The sequence below is a fragment of the Eptatretus burgeri genome, chromosome 1, assembly GCF_056783735.1.
Source record: "Eptatretus burgeri isolate ZD-2024b chromosome 1, Ebu_testis_v1, whole genome shotgun sequence".
NCBI lineage: Eukaryota > Metazoa > Chordata > Myxini > Myxiniformes > Myxinidae > Eptatretus > Eptatretus burgeri.
In genome coordinates, this window is record NC_140961.1 from 77,354,006 (window position 1) to 77,366,733 (window position 12,728).

At 40.6% G+C, this 12,728-nt stretch overlaps 1 protein-coding gene across 1 annotated transcript in view; it reads left to right on the plus strand.

Moving 5' to 3' along the window:
- Positions 1 to 12,728, plus strand: part of SYT1 (synaptotagmin 1) — a 671,970-nt gene that overhangs the window by 627,144 nt on the left and 32,098 nt on the right. The window contains exons 6-8 of the mRNA XM_085889005.1: positions 5,192 to 5,358; positions 7,160 to 7,331; positions 7,681 to 7,798. Of these exons, the coding sequence (XP_085745131.1) occupies positions 5,192 to 5,358; positions 7,160 to 7,331; positions 7,681 to 7,798 (457 nt within the window). The remainder of the gene's footprint in view (positions 1 to 5,191; positions 5,359 to 7,159; positions 7,332 to 7,680; positions 7,799 to 12,728) is intronic.

Below are 12,728 nucleotides of genomic sequence, written 5' to 3' on the forward strand. Positions count from 1 at the left end.
ATCTTTTTTCCACATCTGCTATCTGCATCCATTATCCACATCTGTTATCCGCTTCCGTTAACTGCATCCTTTATATGCATCTGTTATATGCATCTGTTGTATGCATCTGTTGTATGCATCCGTTATCATCATCCATTATTGGCATCCGTTATTCTCATCCCTTATCCTCTATTGTTTTTCTTCTCACCTCCCCATCATCTATTTCTTCACCCAAATATATATATTTTAAATACATGCCCTCAGCCTGTTTTATGCAATGGGTATGGGGGAGTCATAATGTTTTTTTTTTCCCCAACTCTGAAGGAATGGCCCTGTGCCAGCAAACCTCATGACAGTTGTTAATACTTTTATATGCAGTTTCGAGCCAGTCACACATTTTCCCCAGCAAAAGGTGAGTCTCCTGTTGAGATTGGAATACAAGTCGTGTTATTGGCTCTAAACGTTTTTGAAAAGCTGGAAAACGTTCAGACTCACCATCATGGGTGGCTTCTTACCTTGTTCATCAAAAATATATATATATATATATATATATATATATTCAGCCTCTTCTTCCTTCAAGTATCTGTTACATATTCCCCTTGATAAGAACCGACTCTTTCTGGAGTTCAATCACACCATAGCAAAGTGTTGTACAAATTAACATCTCTCTAAATTAACTCGATGTTACCATCTTTTCTCATTTTCTCAACCCCTGTTTTGCCACCTCATTACGTTACATATTGCTTTGCTTATTTTGAGCTTGAGGATGTTCGTTATACTACGACATCGAGCTTAAGTCCTTTTGAGCTTTGCTTCATTATCAGAGATATCGAGGTGCATGCAACTTTACCCACCACCATATTGGAGTATAGATTTACGCTCACACTGTTTATCATTTCCACATTTCAAAATCCTTTTTTTTTTTTGTAAACTTTACGCTATCTCATAATCACAGTCCTGTTTTTAAAATTACATTTGGAATTCGCTTTTCCATCTGTGTATACTATCGTGATTGTGCCTAAATGAAAACTTTCAATCTTAATATAAATATTGATTATATTTATGCTCTACAAGACAAACTTCTAGCACAATTTGTGTCGGTGTTGGGGCTCATTAAAAGGCATGCGGTGCCTCGTATCTCATGCTAACCAAGATGAAGGATGATTTGCCATCCTCACCATTTGATATTCGGTATTTTAAGCAGACTATTACGTCATCTTTTTATTTTTTTGTTTTGCCTAGGAAATAAAATGACAAGGTGGTGAATAGATAGCACACTTCCCTTCGAGCTGTCTCGTCTGGGTTTGATTCTCGTCCCAACTGTCAGTTTGGTGCCAGGCAAGGTGTTGCATCTCAAACTGTTGCCATCCCTCAGAGGTGGAGGATCCGTCTGCCAGAATTTGCTGCTGGTAGACGTTAAGTATCCTAAGGTGTTGTTCCCAAAGGTTAAGCCAGTGTTTGCTGGCACCCTGGCCAAATTCCAAAATCATTCCATGACAAGCACAAGGAAAGCAATGACAAACCACTGAATGCATTCAGAGCCATGAGACTGCTTCAGCAGTGTCATTGCCCTCGCAGAGTGTGAAATCGAACAACAATGAGAGAGCTTGGTTTTTCAAACCCGGGGGCGCGACCCCAAGTGGGGTCGCCGAGCAAATTCTGTGGGGTCGCGGGTGTCTGCTTGCAGCGAAAAAAAAAATTTTCTATTTTCGATCAGTGTTCGCTTTTACGGGATGTAATATAAACGGTTCATTCAAAGTATGGGAACCGGCGCAACATGATGCTTGGAATGGGATCCAGCCGATTTGCGGGCTCGCTGAAGGGCGGTTCATTTTGGCGGGAAATTAGTGGTTTGATCCATCGACGATCAGACCCTGACTCTATCATTAACGTCTATTCACGTCTCCACGTACGACTCGAGACCTTATTTGTGATGGCAGCACCGGCCACCAGCAAATCTCGAGAACGTTCTTACCAGGATAAATTTCTGGACCTTGGATTTTACTACGTGGTGGATAAAAGTGGGGCACAGAGGCCTCAGTGTGTGATTTGTTTCGAAGTGCTTTCTGCGGAGTCTATGAAACAAAATAAGTTGCAGAGGCATTTGACTACAAAACATGCGCCTTATCAGGATAAGGAGAGAGCGTTCTTTGAGAGGAAACTTCTTGCACTCAAGAATATGCGTCTTGACAGAGAGGGTACATGCCATCAGACCAATTGTCGGGCATTAGAGGCCTCGTATCGAGTGTCGCTCCATGTTGCCAAGACTAAAAAGCCTCAGTCCATTGCGGAAGAACTTGTGCTGCCATGTGCGAAGGACATGGTATCTCTGATGGTTGGGGAGGAAGCAGCGAATAAACTGGCAGTTATACCCCTCTCTGACAACACCATCCAATGCAGAATTGAAGATATGAGTCTGGACGTAACGGCTCAGGTCGTTAAGAAGATCAAGGAATCGCGGTGGCACGCCATACAGTTGGACGAGTCCACTAATATCACATCGTACACACAACTCATCGTCTGGGTCCGCTTCATCAAGGCTGATAACTTCGTCGATGAGCCTCTGCTCATCAAAGCATTGGAGGCCACCACCAAAGGTGAGGACATTTTTGGGAAATTAGAGCAGTTTTATCGTGACCATGATCTGGACTTCGGAAAGTTGCTCGGTTCTACAACAGACGGCGCGCCAGCAATGGTAGGCGTGCGCTCTGGATTCAAGGCTAAATTGCTTGAGGTGGCTCCTCAGACCTCCATGGTACACTGCATGATTCACCGAGAAGCGCTCGCCTCTCGTACTTTGCCAGAAACCTTGCAGAGCGTGCTCTCAGAAGTCGTAAAAATGGTGAATCGCATCAAATCGAGCGCCCTCAACACTAGGTTATTCAGGCTATTCTTCCAGGAGATGGACGCCGACCATAAGAATTTACTATTCTACACTCAAGTCAGATGGTTATCTCGAGGAAACCTTCTTCTGCGCATTTACGAGCTCAAAGATGAACTGAAGGAGTTCCCACGCACACAAGGGAAAACGGCATGGGTAGCGTTGCGTCAGACTCTTGGCTGTCAGAACTGTGCTATCTCGTTGACATCGTTTAACGTCTCAATGTCCTCAACCGCTCCCTCCAAGGCAAAGATGCCAACCTCATGATTTTTCACGACAAAATGAGCGGATTTCTGGTGACTCTAAAATTACTGGCAGACAAAGCAACTGTTAAGCGCTTCAGCCTTTTCGTCCGTCTGGTGGAGCATCTTACGACCTGCCGGTACGATGATACTGAGCTCGACAGTCTTTCTGGGGAGATAGCATGTCACCTTCGGTCGCTCGTTGAACAGTTCGAGCACTATTTCCCTGAGCTGGATGTGCAGTCCTTTCCTGTGGTTCGGGACCCTTTCACGGCTCCACTCGACTCGATTGCTGATGAAGATGACACAGCACAGGAAGAGCTTGTACAGCTCCAGCAGGATTCAGGAGCGCAGGCTCTTGCGCGGACGAATTCGTTGTGGACATTCTGGTGCAAAATGCTGCCGTCGTACCCGACCCTGTCACGGCGCGCCATTAGGTTCTCATGCCATATCCTTCATCATACTTTTGGGAGCAGTCGTTCTCCACCATGGTGGTGATTAAAACAAAGAACAGAAATCGCCTAGAAATGGAGCATGATATGATCCTGGCACTGTCATCTACTTCTCCATGAATAGAGAAGTTGGTTTCTGAAAAACAGGCTCATCCTTCTCACTGATATATCTAAATGTCATTTGGACTAAACTTCTGAAACATTCAACTGTACTATTTGGATACTGTCGGCTATTCTCTGTTTACTTGTCTATGTAAACATGACGATGGTGAATAAAGTAAACAGTAAATGTTCTTGTGTCATATGAAATCTTATCTTATATATTATGAATTGGGTTTTGAATCTTTTGGGTCGTGCGATGTACAGAGGTTCTGCAATTGGGTTGCCACTAAAAAAAGTTTGAAAACCACTGACATAGAGGATGATGACGACGAAGAAGAAGAGCTATTGATGTTTGATTTTGTTTTGCTCAACCTTTCTTTTACTCCCCCTTTTGACGCTTGTTTGCAGCAAGCAACAGCGGCAAGCGACAGCTTTATATAGGCAACAAAAAACAGGGTTATGTGTATGAAGCAAAAACACACCTACTACTTATAATTCAAAACACCTCACTGCCCTTTAAAAAATGTGGGGACAGGAATACTGTACTGTAAATGGTGGAGACTTGTAATGCCCTCCCTCACCTGGAGGTGGCGCTACACAAAACACATTTACATGGATAATTTGCGTCCCCCTTCACACACCCCAAGACCACCGGCGAGGATAAAAAAAAACACACCCCCTCTATATTAATTCAGGGTTATGCTGATCCTCTGTAGCAAGTCTGGATGTAATTGGCCCAGAACTGTCGGAGGAGAAACGCAACAAACACACAAACACCGGTCTGTGAATTATAGTAAGGATTAATCTCTTCAAATTTTATCGTTCTTCAGGTTTGGGTACTTTTTGAAAAACAGCACGCACAACATATTCTGTGTCTCTGTAGTTTTGATGTTCCTATATGTACTTAGTATGTATCTACTATCCACTTATTTAACGGCCACAATTATCCCCCACCTTATTGTGGGGTCGGCTTGAGAAAGTTTTTGGCATAAATCTTTCATGAACCAACTGGTCTGGCCTGACGTTTGACTGGAGCTGGTGAAAGCAGGAAATTGTAATTTGATTAGGGTGCCAGTGATATAACACGTTTTCTTCATGAAAGACACCATGGCACCCACAAGCTGATGTTCAAAAGTGGAAAACCCGGCTTAACGTACATTCAAGGGATGGTGCATTTTCATTTTGTGATGCAATACCCTGTCTCTGCAAAGCATCAATCCATCAGTTTATAGTTGGGGATCATTAATCGAAAGCAGACGAGACAACTCAATATGGTAGGTATGTTACCCCTGCAGCCTCCTGTCAGATTTTTTTTTTTTTTTAAATGTGTTATTTGTGTTACATTTTGAGTGAATTGATATTGTTTTAATATTCCCCATATTGTAAACTTATCATTGTATCTAAGGGTATGACTTAAATCTGAACCCAGTGTTTATCAAAAACCTGACCCTAACTCCAATCTTCATTTCTTGCTCAACCCACTTATAAGTTGATACTGACCCTGATTTTTTTAATTTAAATTGTTTGGCTTTTAGCTTACCGTGGGTATCATCCAAGCATCTGAACTTCCAGCCTTGGACATGGGAGGTACTTCTGACCCCTATGTCAAAGTTTTCCTGCTGCCTGACAAAAAGAAGAAATATGAGACCAAAGTTCATCGCAAGACCTTGAACCCCAGCTTCAACGAGACCTTCACTTTCAAGGTGTGTGGCTCCTCCGTGTTCACTAGACACAGGCCCTCAATGGGCTGCACCATACATGGATCATTCAGGTAAAGGCAGCTGAGGTGAGAGCATGATGCTCGTTGCTCGACTCTGGCTTTTGATTCCAGCTGGATCACCGCTGCCAGTTAATGCTAGATCTTATTAGCTGCCGTGCAGATCATGCCTTCTGCTCTCTGCCTGTTCCCTAACCCCTCATCCATTGATCACCTTTTTTCTGCCTGCCCTATATATAGTAATTTGCTTGCTTCTCTCACTTTTTAACTGTTTCTTGCAAAGTTATTACCTTCGTCCAATATTCCACTTTTCTTTATTGAACCATTACTGAATCATTCCTACTTCTTTCCTGCCTGCTTCCTGTATTTTATTCATCAACCTCATATTTATTGTCTGCTTCCCAGCTGTTATTCATCCACTTCAATGTTTCCTATCAACTTCCCAGCCCTTACTCGTCAACATTCCATTTCCTGCCTGCTCCCTGTCTTTTATTCATCAACCATTCTTTCCTTTCTGTTTCCCAGCCCATTACTTATTGTCTCCTATTTCTTGCTTGCTTCCCAAATTATACTTATTGACCTATTCTCTGCCCGCCTGCCCATTCTAGTGGCTTGGCTCTCCAGTTATTCTAAACTATGCACTTATGATGGCATGTGAAATATGGTGTATGCAGAGTGTTATGTTCCCCTTACCTATCCTTTGAACCTCTGTCTCACTACTCTCCTCTTCTGTGTCAGTTGCCTCATCTTATACCTGCAGTTTTCAGCTTTGCCACTTTGATTCCATTACTTTCATGTTCTTACTTCACTTACTTTCACTCAGTCAATTCTTTGCTCTCTATTTCACTTTCACACGACCACTACCTCTTGCTTTCCACCTTTTGCTCACAATCGTAATCCTGTCTCCAACCACCCCCCCACCCCCCCCCCCCATTTTCCCATCTGCAAACATCTTTCTCTTATTCTTCTTCTCAGCCATGATTTTGATGGCCTTGTTACAAATCACTTTTTTTTTCATTCTTTCAACTGTCGTAACGTTCATAGGAGTCTCTCTCTCTCTCTCTCTCTCTCTCTGTGTCTCTCTCTCTCTCTGTCTCTCTCTCTCTCTGTCTGTCTCTGTCTCTCTGTCTGTCTCTCTCTCTCTCTCTCTGTCTGTGTCTCTGTCTCTGTCTCTGTCTCTGTCTCTGTCTCTGTCTCTGTCTCTGTCTCTGTCTCTGTCTCTGTCTCTGTCTCTGTCTCTGTCTCTCTCTGTCTCTCTCTGTCTCTCTCTGTCTCTCTCTGTCTCTCTCTGTCTCTCTCTGTCTCTGTCTCTGTCTCTGTCTCTGTCTCTGTCTCTGTCTCTGTCTCTGTCTCACACTCACACTCACACTCACACTCTCACTCTCACTCTCACACTCACACTCTCTCACACTCTCTCACACTCTCTCACACTCTCTCTGTCTGTCTCTCTCTCTCTCTCTGTCTCTCTCTCTCTCTCTCTCTCTCTCTCTCTCTCTCTCTCTCTCTCTCTCTCTCTCTCTCTCTCTCTCTCTCTCTCTCTCTCTCTCTCTCTCTCTCTCTCTCTCTCTCTCTTTCGCAACATGTTTTGCAGTTATAAGTCTTCTTATATAATTCTATAAATTTTCCTCCAATATTTTATACCCCTCCCCCCCCCCCGTGGGGTTGATTATGTAGGCCATCCCAATTTATCCTCTACACCTTATTTCTTACCAACAAGACCGGGCGCGACCAACAACCCCAGCCACCCCCCCCACCCAGCCCGCTCTGTGCCCTCTGCCCCCCTGCGGCAGGTACCATATGCTGAGCTAGGTGGCAAGACATTGGTGATGGCTGTGTACGACTTTGATCGCTTCTCCAAGCACGACATCATTGGAGAAGTGAAGGTGCCCATGAACAGGGTGGACCTGGGTCATGTCATCGAAGAGTGGCGAGACCTGCTGAGTGCTGAAAAGGAAGAGGTGATTCTGTGAACAGCCTTTTCTTGATTTTGTATGAAAAATATTTTCAAAAGAAGGAGAAATGGTTATTTTTGAGCTAACAAAACAAAGTAACTTCAGTTTGAGAGTATATCTGTGCGAATGGCATTGCAAAATCTCGATTAGTGCTGGTCTATTTGAAAAATAATTTATTTTAATGTTCCTAATGCTCCTAATAGCATGCAAATCTTGGCTCGAAATTAAGCCTGTAATTGTTTTCTTTCTTTAGTCAGAATGGATTTTTCAAGGCATTTATTTCTCTCAATGCATCTTTCTTCTCTTGGCTTTGAAAACTTTTTAAGCATAACTTTGATTCTGGCTGTCATTGCAGCAAGAGAAACTTGGAGACATTTGCTTCTCACTTCGCTACGTGCCAACAGCTGGCAAGCTGACTGTTGTCATCCTTGAAGCCAAGAATCTCAAGAAGATGGATGTTGGAGGACTGTCTGGTAAGGAGAATAAGATGGGGAAGAAGGATATGTTTTCCCTACTTAAAAAAAAAACACTCATGATTTCTCATGATATCTGATTGAAATGTCAAGACATTTTTAAAATCATAGATCATGAGAAATTGTTTAAGTTTTTCATGGTCATATTGTACACCAAAACATCTTTGCTTACGGATATGTTGTCACTGGATACATATTTCTATATCATATGTATCTATGTCAGCCTTTGTAAATATGTTAAGAAAAACAGAAGATCGAAAGACCTTTATTAATTTATCGTGGTTAGGATGGATTGAGGCACTATCTAAGATCAAAAGAAACACAGGAATTGAAATGAATAGCCACACAATAATAAAGAAACATGCATACACAGACAAAAGCAGGCAACAGAGACATGCAAGGGCTGGCAGGATACCATAGAGGTATGCACACTCGCTTCTGAGCTGTCTAGCCTGGGTTTGAATCTCGGCCCAGCTACAAGCTGTCATCCTGGTGTTTTGCAGGCAGGGCAATCCATCAATGTGTGTGCTGTCCATTGGATGGACGTTAAACTGGTCGTGCCATCCACTAGCATGAGTTACTTCACGTTAACGATGCAACTGTGTCCGAAATGAACAGTAGGTGAGCTGTCGCCAGCACCATGAACAAATTACAAATTTCTGCCGATCGCAACAAAGCTGTGCAACAAGAAAATAATGCTACTCGCATCCTTCTGCTGCATATGAAAGAAGAAAAAATAGAGACATGTAAGCTATTTATTTTGAAGTTGCAATACACCATAATTGTTAAGCCTCTGAAAAGAGGTCTTGATTATTGTAGCATACATTAGAACTTACAATAGGTCAAAAAGATTTTCACTTCAAGGTGATATGTAGGCAATGAAAAATTATTGCAAAAGTTGAAGTTGATGCCAGACCCTTTCAGAATTGTGATTATGATTCAATCTTTAATTGATTATCGTATTTTGTTGATAATATGTCTAAAGGCCCGGTCACACCTTGACGTTTTAGCCAACGTATGCCGATTTTTGAATTTTTTTTCTAAAACGCTGGCACACGTTGAATACGTTATGGGTAAGTTTTGATAACATTGAGAGCACGCTGAAAAACACTGCCATACGTCGTTGTACGCTGGCTTTAAACGTTGTACTTTTCGGTTGTCCTCAAATTTTTTCATGCTTGAAATTTCACGACGTATGCCGGCGTATGACTCACACGTTCCGCTACGCTGGCCACAAGTCGTATGCACGGTCTGCGATCGTTGACAGACGTCAACACATGTTACTTGTAAGTTAATCATAAGTTGAGACACGCCGAGGTAATGTTGAGCGTACCCGAAACTTATTTCTAACCTATGATTAACGTGTTGTTGGCACGTTACGCGATCGTTGCCACACATCGACAGACGTTACTTTTAAGTTACTCATAGGCTGAAAGACGTCGGTATAATGGATCGTCCTTGCGTCAGCGTCCACGGCCACGGCCAGGACACTTATTTGCAGCATTCTTCAAACTTTTCTTCGGCATGACGAGGATGTTCACACTTCGATGTCTAGCTTGGCTATGATTCCAATTGTCCATCGGCAGCGTCTATTTAAAATAGTCGAGTTTGAGCGTTTTAACACGTTCAGAAGAAACGCTTCAAATTTCCAAACCCCAGCGTCAAAAAACAAAGGCGAGTGACAGCAATTTAAATCATTCATTGTAAACAATGAAAATAGCTGAGTGGTACCGTTTAAAAGTCGTTGAGTGTAAAAAAAATCGAATTGTTGAGCGCAAGCGTCTACTTTCAATAGTGGGGTTTGAGCGATTTAGCACGTTCAATAGAAACGATTAAAATTTCCGATCACCAGCGTCAAAAAACAAAGGCGAGTGACAACAATTTAAATCGTTCATTGTAAACAATGAAAATAGTTGAGTGGTACCGTTTAAAAGTCGTTGAGTGTAAAAAAAAATCCAATTGTTGAGCGCAAGCGTCTACTTTCAATAGTGGAGATGCAGCCATTTAAATCGTTGAGTTTATCATTTAAATCGTTAAACGCATGGACGATCCATCATAACCCACACCCTCCCCCTCACACTCACCTACTACTGCCAACATGAACAAACTACTACTAATACTAATACTAATACTAATACTGATACTGATACTGTTACTGCTGACATGGACATCGACTCAAAAAGGACTCGAAAACACTGTTGGGTTCCCCTTTTATGAGCAGCATTTTTATATACCAATTCCCAAAACCGCTGGGAACACATCTTTATATGGCAGTTGTAAGCTAGAAACACGTTAATTTTTTTTTTTTTTGTCGACCGGAAGACGTCATTGGAATACGTCTACATACGTCGATGTGTGTTGGGACTACGTAAAGAATTGGTTCAAAGCACGTCAAACATAAGTTAGAAATAAGTTTCGCGTAAAAAAGACATTACCGCGACGTGTTTCGACTTATGAGTAGCTTATAAATAACCTTTGTGGACGTGTGTAAGCGTCCGCATATCGTGTGTAAAACTTATCCCCATCGCATGCGGAACGTGTGTCATACGCCGAGTACGTCGTAAAATTTTGAACATGTTCAAAATTTTTTGACGTACTCTACTTACTACGACGTATGATAGCGTACTTTAGCGTTCTACTCACGTATACCAAACTTACTCATGCCGTATTTGACGTGCCCCAACGTTTTAGACACATTTTTCTTTGGTCGGCATACGCTGGCAAGATCGCCAAGGTGTGACCGCGATGTTGACACTTCCAGTTCTACGGCAGTTATGATTCGAATCGTTGTGCGTCAGCCTTTTAATAGGCTACGTCACGACATCGTTGGCGATGCGTGCAACGCGCTATGCCTAAGTTAGACTATCGTTGGGCATCGGTTGTGTAGGCCGACAACAGGTTCAGCATTCCTTGGTATAAGTTATCTATAACACAACGAAACGTTCTGTGTCCGTTACCAATGCGTTATACATAAGACCAAGTCGCTATGAATACGTCCGAATCTTTAAAAAAAAACATCAAAAGTTCAACGTAAGCCAGCGTTTTACATACATTTTAATACGTTGCCATCGCTGGCTAAAACGTCAAGGTGTGACCGGGCCTTAAGTAAAAGATGAATACACAAAAATACACGAAAGCTTCTTTGTACTGTAAATAATGCCATGCATATTATCACATTATGGTGTAGAGGTAGCAACTTACTTTTGAGCTCTCTAGTCTGGTCTTTATTCCCGACCTGACGAGCCTACAAACTGTTGGATTGGTTCTTCACAGGCCAGGTGTGTGATCAATGAGTGCATTATCCCTCAGATGGACATTGATCTGGGGACTTATCTATTAGATTATCTAGTGGATGTCAAAGATCCCACCTTGTCTTTCGAAGAATCGTAAGCAAGTGATTTTCAGCCCTTTGAACAAATTCCAGATTCCTGCCAGCAGTATAGCGTGTCTCATCAATGATGCAACCAGAAAGCCAAGTTAGTAATTTAATCCCAGTCCAATATGTATTCATCAATGTCAATGACATCCATACATTCATATTAATTATATCCATTGTTTATTTAAGACATGAAAACAAACATTACAGTCTTGTTGATGCATGCCAGTTGCATCTGTCACTCATCAATTTGTGACTCCCCAATTGAGAGTGGCAGGAAAGCACAGTTATCAATCCTTCCATATAAAAAGTAATATTCACCTGGATTTCAGTTGAACTAACTATGCTGCTCATATGCATGTGTGATATATTGTGTGGGAGCAGATTTTGTGATAAGGGGGGTAACCAGCATATTACATCCCCCAAAATTGTGGATTTTTTGACCCCACCACTCATATGTCTAAAGCGTTATGCTTCCTCTTCTTCCTTCCTCTTTCGATTAACCTCTCTCTCACCTTTCATCTCCCCCAGTCCCTTCCCCCACCCGCCCCCCACCACACTTCCCAATGTTTTTTTCCTCTCAGCTCTCCTACCCTCTTTGTTGCCATATCCTCCCACTTTTACATTCCTTTTATCAATTTTCTTTTCATAAGCTGCCCCCTCACCTTCTTATTTCCTGTACAGTACATATATATTTTTTTGTTTATTTATACTGTATATATATATTTATCCTGTATATATATATACTATATATATATATATATATATATATATATATATATGTATATACATATTTATACTGTATATATATATATATATATATATATATATATATTCTGTATATATACTGTATATATACATATTTATACTGTATATATATACATATTTATACTGTATGTATATACATATTTATACTGTATGTATGTGTTTATATATATATATATATATATATATATATATATATATATATATATATATATATATATATATATATATATTTATCCTGTATATATTTTATATATATATATATATATATATATATATATATATATATTTATCCTGTATATATTTTATATATATATATATATATATATATATATATACATATTTACACTGTATATATATATATATATATATATATATATATATATATATATATATATATATATATATATTTATACTGTATGTATATATTTATATATATATTTTTTTGTTTATTTATTTATACTCTATATATATATTTATCCTGTATATATAAAATGTATATATAATACATATTTATAGTGTATATACACATATTTATACTGTATGTGTATATATGTGTGTATATATATATATATATATATATATATATATATATATATATATATATATATATTATTTCTGTTCACGTCTGCGTGTAATTTGACGTTTCTCCTCCAAAACTGCCAGACGGATTGTCGCCACCTTTGGCATGCGGGTGCTCTGTGGTCTAATGAACAGCATGGGCTATGTGAGATCGTGCTAGACGGACACGTTTGTGAATTTTGGGCGATTTTCCAATTTTTACGTTCC